Source organism: Boleophthalmus pectinirostris, unplaced genomic scaffold, assembly GCF_026225935.1.
Source record: "Boleophthalmus pectinirostris isolate CB_2022bp ecotype Guang Dong unplaced genomic scaffold, ASM2622593v1 HiC_scaffold_18, whole genome shotgun sequence".
NCBI lineage: Eukaryota > Metazoa > Chordata > Actinopteri > Gobiiformes > Gobiidae > Boleophthalmus > Boleophthalmus pectinirostris.
In genome coordinates this window covers 42,826,600-42,845,379 of record NW_026571133.1, presented here as the reverse complement: position 1 = coordinate 42,845,379, position 18,780 = coordinate 42,826,600, and the positions used below count along the sequence as shown (strand labels likewise).

Genomic DNA, 18,780 nt, shown 5'->3' with positions numbered 1-18,780 from the left:
AAACGCCCAACGACTCCAAAGTGTCCGTCATGTGTGGGAGGGTCGTTAGAAAGACTCGTTTGCACACCGCACGTTTGTATCTGTGCAACTATTAGAACAAATAAAGACAAAAAAACAAAAGAAACAAAAACATTAAATATTCATGATTTAGTCTTATGTAATCCTGCTTTGAAAAAAAAAATACAAAAATACAAGGAGCACTTCACTCAAGTTTTCTTACTGCAAATGTACATGAACAAACCCTGTTCTTCTCTCAAACAGAAAACACTGTTCCACCTTGTGATGTCATGTGGTGATACAGGAAGTGCTCCTCTGTGTTTTTAAACTTCATGCACCTTCACTAGAATCAGTTGGATGATTTCAGCTTTAGAATCGACAATCTCTACTGAACTAAAAGTAAAATGGAGCTGTTCACTTGAGAACTACCACTTCATGACATCACAAGGTGGAGCAGAGCATTTTGAGCTTTGGAATGAAACAAAACACAAGTCCAGGTCTGTTTTTGAGGAGGGAACAACATTCTATCAAGGCTTAAAGTTCACAAGAGACATTTTTTTTGTAATACACGACCTTTAATTTGATTACACTTAAATAAAAGTACTTGTAAAACGAATTCACTCCTAAATAACTTCTACATACATTAGTACTTGTACATCCTCAGTTACCAGTACTTCTACCATCAGTATTAGTACATGTTTATTACTTTACTGCTGCAACTATTATTACTACAACATGACTGCTAATAATACCACTACCTCAAAACCACTCTAACTATGACTATTAGTACTAGTATTGCAATTAGGCTTCTAAAAGTACAGCTAGCAGTACTAGTACTTCTAGATATTGTCAGTTACCACTTATAGCTGCGGTACTACTGTATGTAGTACCAGCATTTTTATCTCTGCCATTACTACTACTACTACTACTACTACTACCGCTACTACTACCACTACTACTACTACTACTACTACTACTGCTACTACTACTACTTACAACTACTACTACTACTACAACTACTACTACTACTACTACTACCGCTACTACTACCACTACTACTACTACTACTACTACTGCTACTACTACTACTTACAACTACTACTACTACTACTACTACTACTACTACTACTACTACTACTATATTACTGCTGCCACTACTACTACTTACAACTACTACTACTACTACAACTACTACTACTACTACTACTACTACTACTACTACTACTACTACTACTACTACTACTACTACTACTACTACTACTACTACTTACAACTACTACTACTACTACAACTACTACTACTACTACTACTACTACTACTACTACTACTACTACTACTACTACTACTACTACTACCGCTACTACCACTACTACTACTACTACTACTACTACTACTACTACTACTACTACTACTATTACTGCTGCTACTACTACTACTTACGACTACTACTACTACTACCACTACTACTACTACTACTACTACTACTACTACTATTACTGCTGCTACTACTACTACTTACGACTACTACTACTACTACTACCACTACCACTACTACTACTACCGCTACTACAACTACTACTATTACTACTGCTGCTACTGCTACTACTGGCACTACTACTATTACCACCACTACTACTACCACTACTATTACTACTATCACCACTACTACTACTACTACCACTACTACCGCTACTACAACTACTACTACTACTACTGCTATTACTACTATTACCAGTACTACTACTACTACCATTACTACTACAACTACCATTGCTACTACTACTACTACTATTACTGCTGTTACTACTACTACTTACGACTACTACTACTACTACCACTACCACTACTACTACTACCGCTACTACAGCTACTACTATTACTATTGCTGCTACTATTACTACTACTACTGCTACTACTGCTACTACTACTATTACCACCACTACTACTACCACTACTATTACTACTATCACCACTACTGCTACTACTACCACTACTACTACTATTACTACTATTACCAGTACTACTACTACTACCATTACTACTACAACTACCACTGCTACTACTACTACTACTACTACTACTACTACTACTACTACTACTACTACTGCTACTGCTACTACTACCTGCCTACCTACTACTACTACTGCTTCTTGCACTGCTACCACAAATACTAAGAGTATTATCACTTTTACTAATGCTGATACTAGAGGTGCACCAATATATCGACACCGATATCGGTCGAAGATTGCATAATATCGGTATCGGCTAGAATCACCAGTACTAGTTGATGCTGGTATTGTGCTCTGGTAACTTCTCCATGGACGGAGTGAGCTCTAGACAATATGATTTACTACATATTCGATACGATACACAAGACACGGCTCACAATACGATATTATCATGATGCGGCGATACATACGAAGAATCAAACTACTACTACCCTTAAATGTGGCGAGGACATTCTAGTTCATATCGTGACCTTTCCCCACTGTTTTTCTTATCCATATTTATAAAGGTCCAAATATGCAGAAGTATGCAAAGTGCAGTACTGCTCTGTGGGGCCTCATCGCCAGGGGCCTTTTGGCTTTTGTTTAGTTGTAGAATGTGGTGAAGCTGCGCTGATTACAAGTGACTCTGAGTATATGCAAATACTGCAGTACGACAACTCCAGGACTCACAAACACGCCCCGTCTGCATCTCCAAGTCTAATTCTGAAACAAAGAATCAAACGTGATGAGGAGTCGCACTGTAAAAGAATCAACATCACAGTAAGTACGCCGTTTATGAATGTATTTCTAAGCATTTAAATACTTGTATCTGTGTACTTCTGTACACCTCTGATTTCCAGTACAGCTCTGAGTCCTGCCATCTGCAGAAGTTCTGATGACTCTGCAGTGGTTGGGTGCATCAGAGATGGTCAGGAGCTGGAGGACAGGACAGTGAGTGGAGTGGTCCCAGGCAAACCATCTGCTCCTGAACGTTGACAAGACCAAGGAACTGGTGACTGACTTCATGAGGAAGAGAACACCAGTGGAGCCCTTCAACATCCAGGGCCATGACGTGAAACTACTGACATGGACTGCTACAAGTAGACCTCTAAGATGTTTGTTTTGAGAATAATGGCTGGTTGATGAAGTTATTGGCTGGAGAGCTGGCTCAGCCAAAACCTAAATGTCTGCTGCAGCCGCCAAAATGTTCATGGCTACAAATGACTAAAGCTGTCATTTCATGCCTATAGTTTGTGTTCCACTGATTTACAAGATGTCAATATGCAGATATCCTACAGCTCTTATTTTGATTTTGACACAATGGCGGCTAGCTAAGGTACTTTTGCCTAAACCTCCAAACCGGAGAGAGCAAACAGAAACTCAAAGCAGCAGACAGACCCACTGCCAGGACCTGCGGCTGGACCCGGGGCACTTGCTCTCTGCTCTATCCGCCTCTGTCCGCACGTTTCTGGGCATAAAAGTTTGACCTGGACGTAGCACACAAAGGGTTTAAGTCCACCTGGTGCCCTGGTGCTAATATGGACTGATGTAACTTTCACATTTCAGTGGGAAATGGGATTAAGATGTGTTTTACAACCAGCTCGAACCTGACTGGACCTGACCGGACTTGACTGGAGCAGGACTTGGACCAGTTTGTTCTCATCATATTGGACAATAATGTAGAACCAACAGGACAGTAGACAGAGGAGAGGCTCTGCATCAGTCGTCTGGAGCAGGTAAGAGGCCTGTTTTCATTAGTTTGGCAAATCTGAGGACGCAGCTTCACTGTTGTGTAAATGTGTAAATGAGCTTGTGGGTCTGACGGAGCTGCTCTGGGTGTTCTGCTCTGTGCTGTAGGAGCGGCGCTGATGTGTTCATGTTGGGACCATGGCCTCTTATTGTAGTTGTACTGATGTTGTTGGGGCGGGTTGTGTGTGGTGTGTTACGTCGTGTTGGGGCTCAGATTGTCCTCTGTAAACTGCGCTTGGCTGTGCGTTGTGTTTTGTGATCGATTTCGTTTGTTGTTTATTTTTCATATATCTCTCTACGTGATGGATAGAAATATTATTTGATGCATATAATTCTAGCTGACTCAGCCAAATTTGATTAGTTGGCGGCTCAGTTTGGCATACACAATTGTTGGCTGGCTTTGACTGAAACTCTTAATGGCACAAATGACGGCGCCTGGTGGCAGCTTCAGGTTCTGGCTACAAGTAACTTGGCGTCCAGGTGAACGACAGGCTGAACTGGAGGAACAACTGTAATGCTGCGTACAAGAAGAGCATGAGTGACTCTACATCCTGAGAAACCTCAGGTCTTTCACTGTGTGCAGCAAGTTCCTGGAGATCTTCTCCCAGTCTGTGGAGCAAGTGCCCTGGACTTGTCTGTGATCTGCTGGAGGAGCAGCACCAGGAACAGGGACACTGGGCAGATCGACAAACTGATCCACAAAGCTGCTTGTGTGAGCTGGAGTCATTTGTCTCACTGAGGGACACGAGGACACTGGACAAACTGCTCTCCATCATGGACACTCCTGCTCCCCCACTGCACTGAGGGACAGATAATACTCCCTACAACTGTACAAGACATTATTCGTAAATCACAAAATATATCTTTTATTGTTGACTGAGTGATCATGTCTCTCTGAACAATTAGTATTACTCCAGTTTTAAACTATGAAAAACATTAATCAGAGTTTCCCACTGAAAACTGGTTAAACAACACAGTGCTGCCAAAGAAGTGAATAAGTGAGGAGCAGGAGGAGTGTGTGGAGATTCTGTGCATGGAGAAGTATGTATGTGTATACTGCAGACCTACATGCAGATCGTGACAAGGCGACCCTAAAAAAATCTCTTGCGACCCACCTGATGGTGCTCTTGCTCTTGTATAAAGCTGATGTCTTATTTCACATCTGTCTCTTGTTCTTTTTTACTACTTATTTAAAATGTATCATTAACATTTACATTTTTTTTTCTCTGTGTTATTATATTACATTGTGATGTGTCCAAATCATTTCCTTTGTGGATCAATAAAGTTTGTCTTAGTGTAAGTCTGAGAATAGAAACATAATAGAAAAGTTAATGCTACACTGTGGAACATTGTAAAGCAATACAAATCTCCATAGAGACAAGCAGGTGGAGCACATCCCCACACAAACCAAACAGTCACTCCACATAAAAGGCAAAGACAAACGTGCGCCTCCCCAAGTCTCCTAAAGGTTCTGACGGAAGTGAAAAGTATTACACTGAAGTTACCTGCAGCACACACACACACACACACACAAACACAAACACACACGCGCACACACACACAAACACACACGCGCACACACACACACCGGTCCATTAGAAGCTTTTAAAGTTACTGAGTCATTTGTACAAAAACGTAAATGGAATAAGAGAGTGAGATTATGCAAAACCAAGACAGCATTATCCCTCAGTCTGCTCCATTTTCATACAGCTCACCTCAACACACACACACACACACACACACACACTGGTACTGGAAACATTTACAAGAGACGTGCTGTACAAATCACTCTTTGATAATAACAAAAAAAAAAAGGATGAATAAATAATGCATTAGACACAAGATTTCCTGATAAACAAAGTCCTTCTTACAACTCGTCGTAGTATTCTTATCACTCCTCTGCTGTGCACTTTACAGGCAAGGTCGGTGAAGTGTCTTGCCCGAGGACACAATGACAGCACGCGTCGCCGGTAGTGATCGAACCACCGACCATATGCAGTAGTGGTCTGTTTCCGTCAGGCTCGGGCCTGTTGTGATTCATGGTGTATTCTCTGGCGCTGAGTTCATAAAAATCACACCCACTGCTTTTTCTGCTTTTTCTATTTCATGTTACTAAAATTAACAAAGAGAAAAATATTTTAAAAAGTACTTTCTGTGAACATGTTAAGTACTTTTATGGCGGTCTAAAAAGATGAAGAGATGAAAGGAGGTTCTTTATTTTTGCTCTAATAGTCCACCATACCAAAAATACGTAAAAAAAAAGAAAAAAAAAAGCCTTTTAAAATAGGCTTTTTTTTTTCTTTTTTTTTTTTACGTATTTTTGGTACATTTTTGGCTGTTAGTGCCACTGTATATATTATAGATTTAAATTTTAGATTCCAGAAACATGTTCTCTGATATGAAGTGGACATATTCTTACTGATAATAACTGTTAACGCTGATTAATTTCCTTTTACGAAAACATTGGGCGTGATGGTCAACTTGTTTATTTTATAATTTGGTGTCTTTGGTTCTCAAGACAATTATTCAATCAGAAAACAGAATGAGCCTCTCATGAGTCTTTAATTTGCGTTGCCAGTTTCAATGCTGAAATCCAGTTGCTTTAAGCCTAAAAATGTCTCTCTCTGATCTGAATGGTCTCTACCTCAAGCCCAGAACCTGCAGCTGTTTGTGTCCACTATGGGCAGGTCTGTTTGCCCATAAGAGTACAAACTACTACACTTCCTTTAGCCTTTATTTTTGAATTACGTGACATAATTCTAGTTTACATTATAAGAGTAATATGTAGGAGAGAGTTACAGTCTCCAGTTGAAAAGAGCACTGGCCTGGAGAAGAAGTCTGGTCCATATGGTGGCCTGACCCAACCTGCTCTGTGTGCCTCTACCCGCCCACACCCACCACTGTGCTCCAGCACAGGCAGGTCTCCAACCCACCCACACCCACATGGTAATGATAGAAAAAGTAATTAGTTAGATTACCCATTACAACACCATTATTCCCTCACTGATGGTCACAGTTTTCTACAGAGCTTTTGCACCACTCAGGCACCTAAAGTACTTACAGCAAGAAACCACTCACTCCCCACAGTGTACACAGACACACAGACACTCTGGGCCATGGTGGAATAAGTGTCTTGCCCAAGGACACACATTCATCTGCAGGAGCTGGAATCCGCACAGACAACCAACCAGGCAAATGAGCCACTGTTGGACACATTTTTAAAATATAAATTCAAAACCTTACATGCCGTCTCTTTCATTTTCTTTGAGAGAGTCACGTGGATTTGAGAACACACACAAAGTGCTTTGTGACTGATGGAATATGTTTTTCTCAAGGGACAAAAGTCCATTCAAGTCTTAATGCAGTTTCTCCTAATCCCACTCCTGCAGTATTTTTGTGTTTCACACTGAGAGACGCCTTGTACATGAATGAAGACACACACACTCAGCACACACACTGTGTGTATCACACAGAGCTACACACACATTATTATTGAGCTGTTTCTCGTACGCCTGGGTCACAAATCTGCTCAAGGGCACTCTCCCCATCTGCTGCTGCCGTGGACCATCTACACGCATACGGAGCCCCCCCCACTCTCTTCTATACCAGTTTGTCTCCTCCTCCTCCTTCTCTCTTCCACCTTCTCCTCTCCTCTTCTCATCCTCACATCTGCCTCATCTGCTGCTGCTGCTGTAGACCATCTACACACATACTGTCCTCCCCCTCTCGCTTCTGTACTAGTATCTCTTCTCCTCCACCTCCTCCTCTCATCTTTCCCCATCTTAACCCTTTTCCAGTCCTCTACTCCTCTCTTCCATCTCCTTCTCTCCTCTCTTCCATCTCCTTCTCTCCTCTCCTCTCGTCCTCCCCTCCTCCTCTCCCTCTCTCCAATCTCACCCTATCTCCTCCTCTTTTGTAGTGTGTTCTTAGTGTGTTGTTAGCGTCTCTCAGCCCCGCATGAGCCCGTGTGTATCTCTGTGTGTGTGTGTGTGTGTGTGTGTGTGTGTGTGTGTGTGTGTGTGTGAGTGATCAGAGCCATAAGGCCTGCTTGTCAAATCTGCTCTTTTGCTAATGTTTTAATCTCCAGCCCATTGAGAAGTTAATGAGCGACTGAGCGTGAATCACCAAACACTCAGAAGCAGACGACAGTGAAACTTCAACCCAGTGAAAGTGTGTCACTTTTCTGAACATCCGTCACCTGCTGTTTCATGGAGAACTTATGGCTTTGTCTAAAATACTCCACGTTTACTCCATGTTTCTTAAGGTATTATTAAAGGTGCACTATGTAACTTTTTGGTTGGGGTCTGTCACCTGCTTGTTTCTATGGAGACGTCATTTCTCTGCGTAGAATTTCACAGTGTGACATTAAACAGCTCTACTTTACATTTACTCAAAACAGACACTCTGACTGTGAGCGGAACGATCTGAGTCTGAACACATCTGAATTGTAACTTGGTCTGGTTTGGTCTCCATGGAGATAGAAAGGTTTAATACCATACTGTGAAACATCTCCATGGAGAAAAGCACTTGACAGACTCTCTGCCGAAAAAGTGACACAATGCACCTTTATCCATCCATCCATTTTCTTCTGCTTATCCAGGGCTGGGTCACAGGGGCATCAGTCTACGCAGGGACTCGCAGATTTCCTTAACCCCGGACACTTCCTCCAGCTCTTCCGGGGGACCCTGAGGCGTTCCCAGGCCTGTCCAGAGACATAGTCCCTCCAGCGTGTCCTGGGTTTTCCCTGGGACCTCCTTCGATAACCTGATTCATCAGCCGGTTTCACTTCGTGGACCTGACCTCGCAGCATTAGGATTTGTTCGCTCGACGGTAGGCAGGTACTTTTTTTATTTAACCAATCGCTGCTATTTGGTTGTGACTTATGTAATGCGCCAAATCCCGTAGGAAGAAGGACAATAACGTTAGTCCACTTGATAAAATTCACCAAACATTCCCTTTGTTCGGGCTTTAAATCCCAATCTCGGGAATTGTTGCTCCTGATGAGTAATTTCCAGAGGAACAGTGAAGAAATGAATCCTTTTATACCTTTCAGAGCGTCTAGAACAACCAAATACACAACAAAACCTGCCCATGTTTCTCCGATGCTGCTGAAGTCAGTGACATATCGTGCCCGGTGTCATGGCGGCGTAGGTACCGTTGCTATAGGGTCACGTGACGGTGCAAAGCCTCTATACTTGAACTCCTCCACCTTTAAAACTCCAGGCATCTTTAAAAGGTTCATATGAATCCACTTGACATGATGGTGTTTTTGTTTTGCTAGTTTGTCCGTAATTAAATTCCTATTCCTAATAAATGTCGCTACTATAACTGCTTTGCTGGGTGACGTCACTCTCCCCTCGACCACTTCTTTTTACAGTCTATGAATCACACACATATGAGCGTAAGTAAAAGTACAGCTACTGAAACAAAATCACAACAAAAATCTAATAAAAGTAAAAGTATCCAGTGAAAAAAAAAGTATTAAAGTACCTGTTTAAAAATGTAATAAAAAAGTTAAAAGTATTTCACGCAAATTTTGAGTCATACTGAAGCTTCACGTGCAGTGATTTTTATGAATATTTGTGAAGAATTTTGTTAAACAGTCCTTTTTTTTTTTTTTTTTTCCATAGGTCTTTTTATTTTTATATTTCAGTTTGCTCAAACAATAAACCCCCTCAGCCTTTTCAGCACGTCTCAAACTAGAATAAAATGTGTTTACTTTTCAGTCTAGTTCAAAAATATAGTGGAGCAGAAAGTACAGCGACCTGCTCTCAAATGTGGTGAAGTAAAAGTAAAAAGTATCCAGTGTAATACTTCTCTATTGTTTCTCTGTTCCCGTCCTGCGCTGCTCATTAGACAGTGTGCAAATCAAACCTCTGCTCTCATCTGTGGCACCATAAAACAACCCAGAACCAGGGTCAGTGCAGCCTGAAGGACGCCGCAGGTCCACTCGTTTTATGGATCACTGCTCAAATGCGTCTGGACTTTGAAAATAAGAACCTCCAAATGGCTTAAGTCATTTTGAAGCAGTCGCCGGAGCAGCCGCGTGGTGATGCATGGCTGATGTGGGTGCACTGTGTAAACCCTCAAGTGCAAAACGAACGCCGCATGGAAAAGCATTGTTCATTTTTATGACTAAAGCTGAAATTACAGTTGTGTTTTGTCACTAATAAAAAGAAATGGAGACTCACTGGGTCCAAGCTCCAAAGCAGAACATACACCAGGGTAGGGTTGGCCGCTAATACGGTATTACAGTATCCTGCGGTTTCAAAAAGTAGCAGTGGTATCAGTTTCATCACCATCATTAAAAAATCTGCAGTGCATAAGGACCTAATATAATATTATAATTTATTGATCCCTGAATTTGTTTACTCAGCACAAATGAATGTGCGGTTGTTTTTTCAGTTTAATATCCATCGATTTTCTTCCATTTATCCGGGGCCGGGTCGGGGGGCAGCAGTCTAAGCAGGGACTCCCAGACTTCCTTCATCCCAGACACTTCCTACAGCTCCTCCGGAGGGACCCCGAGGCGTTCCCAGGCCAGCCCAGAGGCATAGTCCCTCCAGCGTGTCCTGGGTCTTCCCCGGGGCCTCCTCCCGCTGGGACATGCCCGGAACACCTCCCGAGGGAGGCGTCCAGGAGGCATCTGGAACAGATGCCCGAGCCACCTCAGCTGCTCCTCTCGACATGGAGGAGCAGCGGCTCTACTCTGAGCTCCTCCCGTGTGACTGAGCTCCTCACGTCTATTTCTAAGGGAGTGCCCAGCCACCCTGCGGAGGAAACTCATTTCGAGGGCTCAGTTTAATATCACAATTTAAAACTAATAGTATCTGTAATGTTTCTTTTAACTGCGTGGGGAGATGATGTTTGATTAGTATGATGCTCATAAGGCAGACCAAGACAAGACGGCAAGTCAGGGCGTAAGCGAAAATACTAGTACTTCTGCAATTTGGCAGCACTTTGACTTCAGGCTGAATGACAGGGGAGACGGGTAAATAAATCAACTGACTGTAGCCGTTGCAGTCTCAGAATACGCTGTAGCCTATAGCCTATGCCATAACATATATTTTGGTTACTGCATTTGCACCACTGTCAGTGGATGTGCACGTGAGCAGGATGAGCTCTGTCTGAACGTGCACGTTTATAAATGGAGTAAGAATTTAATGGACCAAATAAATAGACTAGAACTAAAAAAAGATTTGAGCCAAAATGAGCATTTATTCAAGGACCCCGTGTGTGTGTGTGTGTGTGTGTGTGTGTGTGTGTTACCTTCAGGCTGATATTAAAGTGTGCATTCTTTTTTTTTTAGCTGCCTTGTTAGAATGTTGTTTCCTCTTGTAAAACATGCCTGGTTTTAGTAATCTAATGATTTCACTATAACTTGACAAACCTGATGAGATCATCTCTACTGCAGCAGTAGAACCATCAACCTCCCCAGCCTCTCTATATCCTCCATCATCACTGGAGGTGAGGATTGAGATCTTTTCTCTAAGTTGAGAATTCTATTTCTTTCACAGTCCCACTGCTGTTGTCTTTACTTACAAGGCTCAAAGTGCCAAAGACAGTCCAGTGGTCTGAGCTGTGGCTCATTTGGGCTTTTCGGTCTTATCTTATGTTTGATAATGTTTCCATTGTTACAGAAAGATTCAGATATTTGCAGTTTTCAAGGCCCCATTGTAATTAATATGAAGAGTGTTTCAGAACTGATGTTACACAAAAACTCAAATTCTCCATTATACGCTGGTCTCACTTTTCTAGAAGATATCTCAAATTTAGAAAACAAAACAAAACTCCAAGTATATTTTTCATAAAGGAACAACATTGGATCAAAGTAATGTTTGCAGGTTGTTGGCATTAAACCTTTCTATCTTCACAGAGCCCAAACCAGACCAAGTTACAGGTCAGGTCTGTGGAGAGGCGACTTTTAGGTATTTTTGAGCCGTAAATCTACCTGTATTTGAATCAATGTAAATTAATGTCATACTGTGGAACATTCCAGGCAGAGCAGTGATGTAGCCATAGAAACAAGCAGGTGACAGATCCTCAACCAGAAACTGAAGCTTAAATGGACCCAATTATGCTCCAGTTTTCTAGAAGTTATCTCAAATTTAGAGGCTATTTTTACACTACATGTGAAATGTTTTTAAACCGGCAGTTTTAATCCTTAAATATAGACTGATTTCTCAAAAAAAGAGAAGATTTTTTGTCCATAGAGAGACCAATTGGATTTAAATGAAAAAAATAAAAAAATAAAATAAAATCAGGTTAGGTTTGGGTTAGTGTGGCTTTTTTATCTGAGTATTCCAGTGTAGTAGCAAAAACAAACCGGGGGAGTAAAAGTTCAACAAGATTTACACCTTTCCACAAAATGCAGTGTCTTTAACATGAACTGAAGTGAAATAGTGAGATGACTGATTTGAAAAGAACAGTAAAATGGACAAAAGTCCATAGAAAAGCCTGAGGGTTAAACTCCACACAAAACCTCTAAAGCTCCGTGTGCACTTTTGAAGACTCCCGCACGCTCCGGCACAGAAAGGTCACCGCTCCGAGCCCCTCCCACACAAACATGGCCGACGGAGTTTGAGCTCAGAGAAACAATAGCATCCTCCTACTCACAGCCCTCCTCTGCTCCTCTCCTCGCATCTCCCTCTCCCGTCTCTGCTCTCTTCTCTTCACATCATCATTAACTCTCAAACAGGAAGCACACCTCAAATATTTGTCCTCCATTTTTCACTCGTCAGATGAATGTGAATGTTGAAGCTCATGTGAACACGGGCGAGCTCTAAGTGAATTCTTATGAAGAGTAATGATAAAACCTCTCAGCCACTTCATCAAACTGTCGTAATCCATTCTGAGCAGTGACAGGCTGAGTCTAGGTGTGAGAGATGCATGCAAATCTATCAAATGGAGCTTTATATATAATATATTTATTTAATTTAATGTAAAACTAAACACTTAATCCACTTTTTTCCACTACTAAACCGTGTATATGGTGTTTGTGCAGCATTATCTACTGTTCCTATTGGCAAATTGAAAACAAATCAGGTACAGTTGCAGCTTTCTGGTCAAAAACACCTAAATCCAAGTAGCTGGTCACATCACTCAGACTAGGGTTGTCCCGATTCGATCACGTAATCAGAAATTGACGCCGATCACGTGACAGTGGACTTGGACATTATGTGCTGATTAGGTATTGGATAAATAATATATGTATGTAACACACAGGACACACAGGACACAACAGTTTTTCTGAGGTGCAGGATTTGCTCAGGGACGTCAAGTCAGCACAACTGTCTGTCCCAGCGCCTGTTGTAGTAGCAGTGCACTTACCCTGGGACTTTTGGGCCGTGCCGTGCTCGGGCGCTGACCTGTGGTTCTATGGTCTGTGTTCACACCTGCGCAGCCGATGGTGTTGTCGCACGGTGCTGTTTGTTTGCATGTTGTACAACGGAGTTGGCGCTTTTGGTGGGGAGGGTGGGAAAAGTGGGGAGAGAGGCTGTGGGGCTTTTATTTGGTGAGATTTTGTATTATTTTGATTTCATAGACGAGCCTAAATGCTTCAAATCGGCCCGGTCAAGCAGAAGTAAACAGCAAGGCCAAAAATTCAAGTTAATGCATCTGATATAAAAATGTATTGAACAGATACATATGTACTCTAGTTTATGAAACTGTTGACCTTTTTTCTGTACCAATTTTTGGTTCTAAAGTTCCATATGTTTTAAACAGACCATGTATGAAACATGGAACAAAAATTATTTCCCAAATTTCAAAGACCTGCAAATCATGTCAATAAATGGATGTATTTCATCATATCTTGTGTTATTCCATCTTTGAACTGTTGATGAAGGGACATGATTTAAAAAAAAAAAAAAAAGTATTTAAAATGATACAAATTAGCCGGGAAGGACTGACATATTTTATAGAAATAGTTTCCTTTCATTTTGAAGTAATATTAAAATATTCAGAAGAAAAAAGCGACAAATGATGTAAAATCCTGCACCTTCTACTTGTTTGTACAATTTTCCCTCTGTTACTTTTCCCTCCGTTACCATGACCTTTCTTAATAAAAAATCTCATGACTCAAAAAGTAAGAGGTTTTTCAACCTAATCTTGTACCATATGGTAGAAAACTATATGAAGCAAATATTCAAACCAGTTTGTTAAGGATATGGAAGTGAGAACCAAGAGTTATCACTGTTTGGATTTATTGTCCAAAAAGTGCTGCATATTTCATTCCCTCTGTTACCGACATGAGTTTTTAAAAATTTTTGTCAACAACTTGAAAGAATATCACAGGTTTAACTTGACCCTGTTGGAGTGTAACTCTTTCCTACATTCTGATACTTTACTTATTTCAATAGTTCCTCTAGTTTCTGAATAAGAGACATTTGAATGTCAAAAATCTGCCCGTTTCCCTCCGTTACTGCTTGACCAGACCCGTATTATTTACTTACACACATTTTATAATCTATGAGTGAAGCAGCTCAAATGAGGTTAACGACAAAACGTTGCTGAGCTGTGTCTTTAAGACTTTTGCACTGAATCGACCAAAATGGGTCCTGTGAAAGGCTATGGACTTTAAAAACATGGAGGAGCACTTTGGGGAGGATGCCTCGTACGTAGGATTAATCAGACACGAATAAAACAAACTCCAAAACTCCAAGTATGTCCAAAGTAAGGTCCATGGAGACCACACCAGACCAAGTTACAGGCAGTGTTGGGAAGGTTACTTTTAAAATGTATTCCCCTACAGATTTAGTCCTGGTTTAAACCTGGATTAGACTTGGTTTAGATCTGGTTTAGATGTGGTTTAGACCTGGTTTAGTCTTGGTTTAGACCTGGTTTAGTCCTGGTTTAGACCTGGTTTAGTCCTGGTTTAGTCCTGGTTTAGATCTGGTTTTAGACCTGGTTTAGACCTGGTTTAGACCTAATTTAGACCTGGTTTAGAAAAAAATAAATAAAAGTGAAAACAGGAAAATACCTCTGTGTAATCCATTTATTTCTACAAAGTAACTGTAATCCAATTACCACTCACTTAAAACAGTAACTGTAACTGAATACAGTTATTCATAATTTGTACTCTGATTATGTAACTCTGGTACATGTAATCTGTTACTCCCCAACACTGGTTACAGGTCAAATCTGTGGAGAGGCGACCCCGCTCACAGTCCAAATCCCTGTTTTTTGAGCTATAAAACCACCTGTAATTGAATAAATGTAAGGTAGAGCAGTGACGTATCCATAGAAACGAGCAGAAAACGGACCTCCAACTGAAAAGTTACGCAATGCACCTTTAAAACCATTAACAAAAGTCAACGTTTGAGTCTTTCCGAGTATTTTATCGGCTGAACCTGTGACACTGGACGCTCCCAAAGTGTGATTCTGAAGGCTCCATCCATCTTAACCGTGGAGCATTAGTAGAATCATAACTGCGAGTAATAAAACACAAAAGGCCCTAAAGTCAATAAACGATGTGTGCTGCATGAAACTCAAAGGGCCCACCAGTTTTTAATCTGGGTTATAAACTAGTTTAGTCATGTCAAACAGACCTGGAGTTGTGTTTTGTTTCATTCACTCACGTTTAACACACAAACTCTGCACATTTAGACTTCAAAGTTCTTCTCTTAAACAGAAAATACTCCGATCGACCCTGTGATGTCATGTGGTGATACAGGAAGTGCGCCGACTAAAACCCAAACGTAAAGCAGGACGAAAACCTAAACCAAGAATAAAGTAGGTACAATTCAGATCTAAACCTAGACTAAAACAAAGACAATCCAGATCTAAACCAGGATTAAAAACCAGATCTAAACCAGGACTAAAGCAGGCATAACTCAAGTTTAAACCAGGACAAACACCCTGATCTAAACCCAGACTAAAGCAAGGACAACCCAGATCTAAACCAGGACTAAAACCCAGATCGAAACGAAGAATAACGTAGGTACAATTCAGATCTAAACCAGGACTAAAACCCAGATTTAAAAGAAGACTACAGCAGGCGTCACCCAGATCTCAACCAGGACTAAAACAGGTACAATCCAGATCTAAACCAGGACTAAAGTAGGCGCAATCCAGATCTAAACACAGATCTAAAAAAAAAGAACTGAAACTCAGATCTAAACCAACACTACAACAGGTACAACCCAGGTCTAAACCAGGACTAAAACTAGGATCTAAACCAAGACTAAAGTAGGTATAACCCAGACCTAAACCAGGAATAAAACAAGACTAAAACCCAGATCTAAGCCTAGACTAAGGCAGGTATAACCCAGAAATAAACCAGGACTAAAAACACAGATCTAAACTAGGACTAAAACAGGAATAAAACCCAGACTTAAAACCAGGATTAAAACCCAGATCTAAACCAATACTAAAGTAGGTACAACCGAAACCTAAACCAGGACTAAAACGCAGATCCAAACCAGGACTAAAACAGGAATAAAACCCAGACCTAAACCAAGACTAAAGCAGTGACAATCCAGAACTAAACCAGGACTAAAACACAGATCTAAAAGAAGACTAAAGCAGGTGGTACCCAGACCTAAACCAGGACTAAAAGAGATACAAACCAGGTCTAAACCAGGATTAAAAACCAGATCTAAAACAGGACAAAAGCAGGCATCACCCAGATCTAAACCAAGACTAAAACCCAGAACTAAACCAGGACTAAACCAGGACTAAAACATTGATCTAAACCAGGATTAAACAGGTACAACCCAGATTTGAACCAGGACTAAAGCCCAGATCTAAACCAGGACTAAAACGCAGATCCAGACCATGAGTAAAACAGGAAAAAAAAAAAAAACACGATCAAAAGCAAGACTAAGGCAGGACTAAAAACACAGATCTAAACCAGGACTAAAGCAGGTGCAACTCAAATCTGAACCAGGACTAAAGCCTAGATCTCAACCAATACTAAAGTAGGCACAATTCAGATCTAAACCAAGACTTAAACATAGATCTAAAACAGGATTCAAACCAATATCTAAACTAGGACTAAAGCAGGTACAACCCAGACCTAAACCAGGACTAAAATGCAAATCCAAACCACGGATAACCCAGATCTGAAACAAGACTAAAGCAGGTACAACCCAGACCTAAACCAGGACTAAAACACAGAATCCAAACCAAGGCTAAAACAGAAATAAAACCCTCTAAACCAAGACTATGGCACGACTAAAAACACAGATCTAAACCAGGACTAAAGCAAGTACAACTCAGATTTGAACCAGGACTAAAACACAGATCTAAAATGGGACTCAAACCAATATCTAAACCAGGATTAAAGTAAGAACAACCCAGACCTAACCAGGGCTAACCCTGATCTAAACCAAGACTAAGACAGGACTAAAAACACAGACCTAAACCAGGACTAAAATGCAGATCCAAACCGGGAATAAAACAGAAAAGAAACCCTGATCTAAACCAAGACTAAGGTCGGTACAATCCAGATCTAAACCAGGACTGAAACTCAGATCTAAAAGAGAACTCAAACCAATATCTAAACCAGGACTAAAGCAGACCTAATCCAGGACTAAAAACACAGATCCAAACCAGGACTAAAACAGAAATAAAACCCAGATCTAAACCAAGACTAAAGAAGGTGTAACTCAGACCTAGACCAGGACTAAAAGCCAGATGTAAAACAAGTCTAAAACCAATATCTAAACCCCAGACCTAACCAGGACAAACCCAGATCTAAACCAGGACTAAAACCCAGATCTAAACCAGGAATAAAATGCACATCCAAACCAGACCTAAACCAGGACTAAAACCCAGATCTAAACCAAGATTAAAACCGGACTGAAGGAAATATCTAAACCAGGACTAAAGCTGGTGTAACTCAGACCTAAACCAGGATGAAAACAGGAATAAAACCCCGATCTAAACCAAGAAGGCAGGACTAAAAACACAGATCCAAACCAGGACCAAAGCAGGTACAACCCAGATCCAAACCAGGACTAAAACTGCTTTGAAAAACCTCAGAGTGTACCCGCTCTGCCCGCGCGTTCCCCGAGAACACCGCATCTCTCTCCCTTCACACACTACGGAGGCAATAGCGCACGGGGGCACGGCGCGGCACGGCGCGGCACGGCGGCGCAGAGGAGGGCAGGCATGCGGCGGAGATGAGCGCGTACCTGACTGGAGATGAGGTCCTCGCACACGGACAGCGCCATCTGGATCGCGTTGGGCTTGTGCGTCACGGAGATGGCGGTCAGCTTGAACTTGTCGCGGCCGTAGACCTGGTTCGCCTGCGCCACGGCATCCTTGAACACCTGCTCGTAGCGCTTCTGGCTCAGCACGGCTCCGATGTTCACGATCTTGGGCTCGCAGCCGGCTCGCGCACAGGAGCACGAGAGGAGCACCGCGAGCAGGAACAGACGCATGGCGCGGAGGAGAGCGGCGTCCGCGCGCTGGCTGCTCTCCGCGGTGTAGGCACTGGGGGTCCGCTCGCTGCTCGTGGACGGCACCGCGGGCTTGGAGGAGGAGGAGGAGGTGGTGGAGGTGGAGAGAGGAAGCAGTGGAGGCGGATTCAGGAGCGCTGCGGTGGGGTGTGCGGGAGAAAAGCGCGTCGCCGGTTCATTTTTGTTCCGCAGTGAGTCCGCGCTGCGCCGGTGCCTCCTTCCACGGTCCGCCGCGCTTCTGCCGCCGCTGCTGCTGCCGCTGTGCCTCGCTCCTCAACGCGGACTGCACCCGGCTGCTGTCCGCGGTGCTGAACAGCTGTGCATGCGCGCCGCGGGACCCCTGCGCGTTCACGTGGCAGAGGAGGGCGCGCGCATTCTTTGTGCGCACTGGTCCCTCCTCGGTTTCATTCACTTTTTTTTTGGTTCATTCAGCCATTTGCTCGTTTTAGGATTCATTAGAAGTGTATTTCTACCCGTTTTCATTTGTGATTTCATTCATAAGAAAAAGAAAAGGTTTAATTCTGTAAAAGATGTTTGTGTGATCCTTCAATCAGCCGAGGAGGAGCCACAGCAAACAGACTTAAAGCAAATCTTAAATGTCTCATAGGACACTATTTTCTGATTTATGTTATAATGTTGTT

The 18,780-nt window shown here is 42.1% G+C and overlaps 1 protein-coding gene across 1 annotated transcript in view; it reads right to left on the bottom strand.

Moving 5' to 3' along the window:
- Positions 1 to 18,121, bottom strand: part of grin1a (glutamate receptor, ionotropic, N-methyl D-aspartate 1a) — a 113,782-nt gene extending 95,661 nt beyond the window's left edge. The window contains 1 exon segment of the mRNA XM_055153535.1: positions 17,873 to 18,121. Within this exon segment, the coding sequence (XP_055009510.1) occupies positions 17,873 to 18,121 (249 nt within the window).
- Between the last annotated feature and the right edge of the window lie 659 nt (positions 18,122 to 18,780).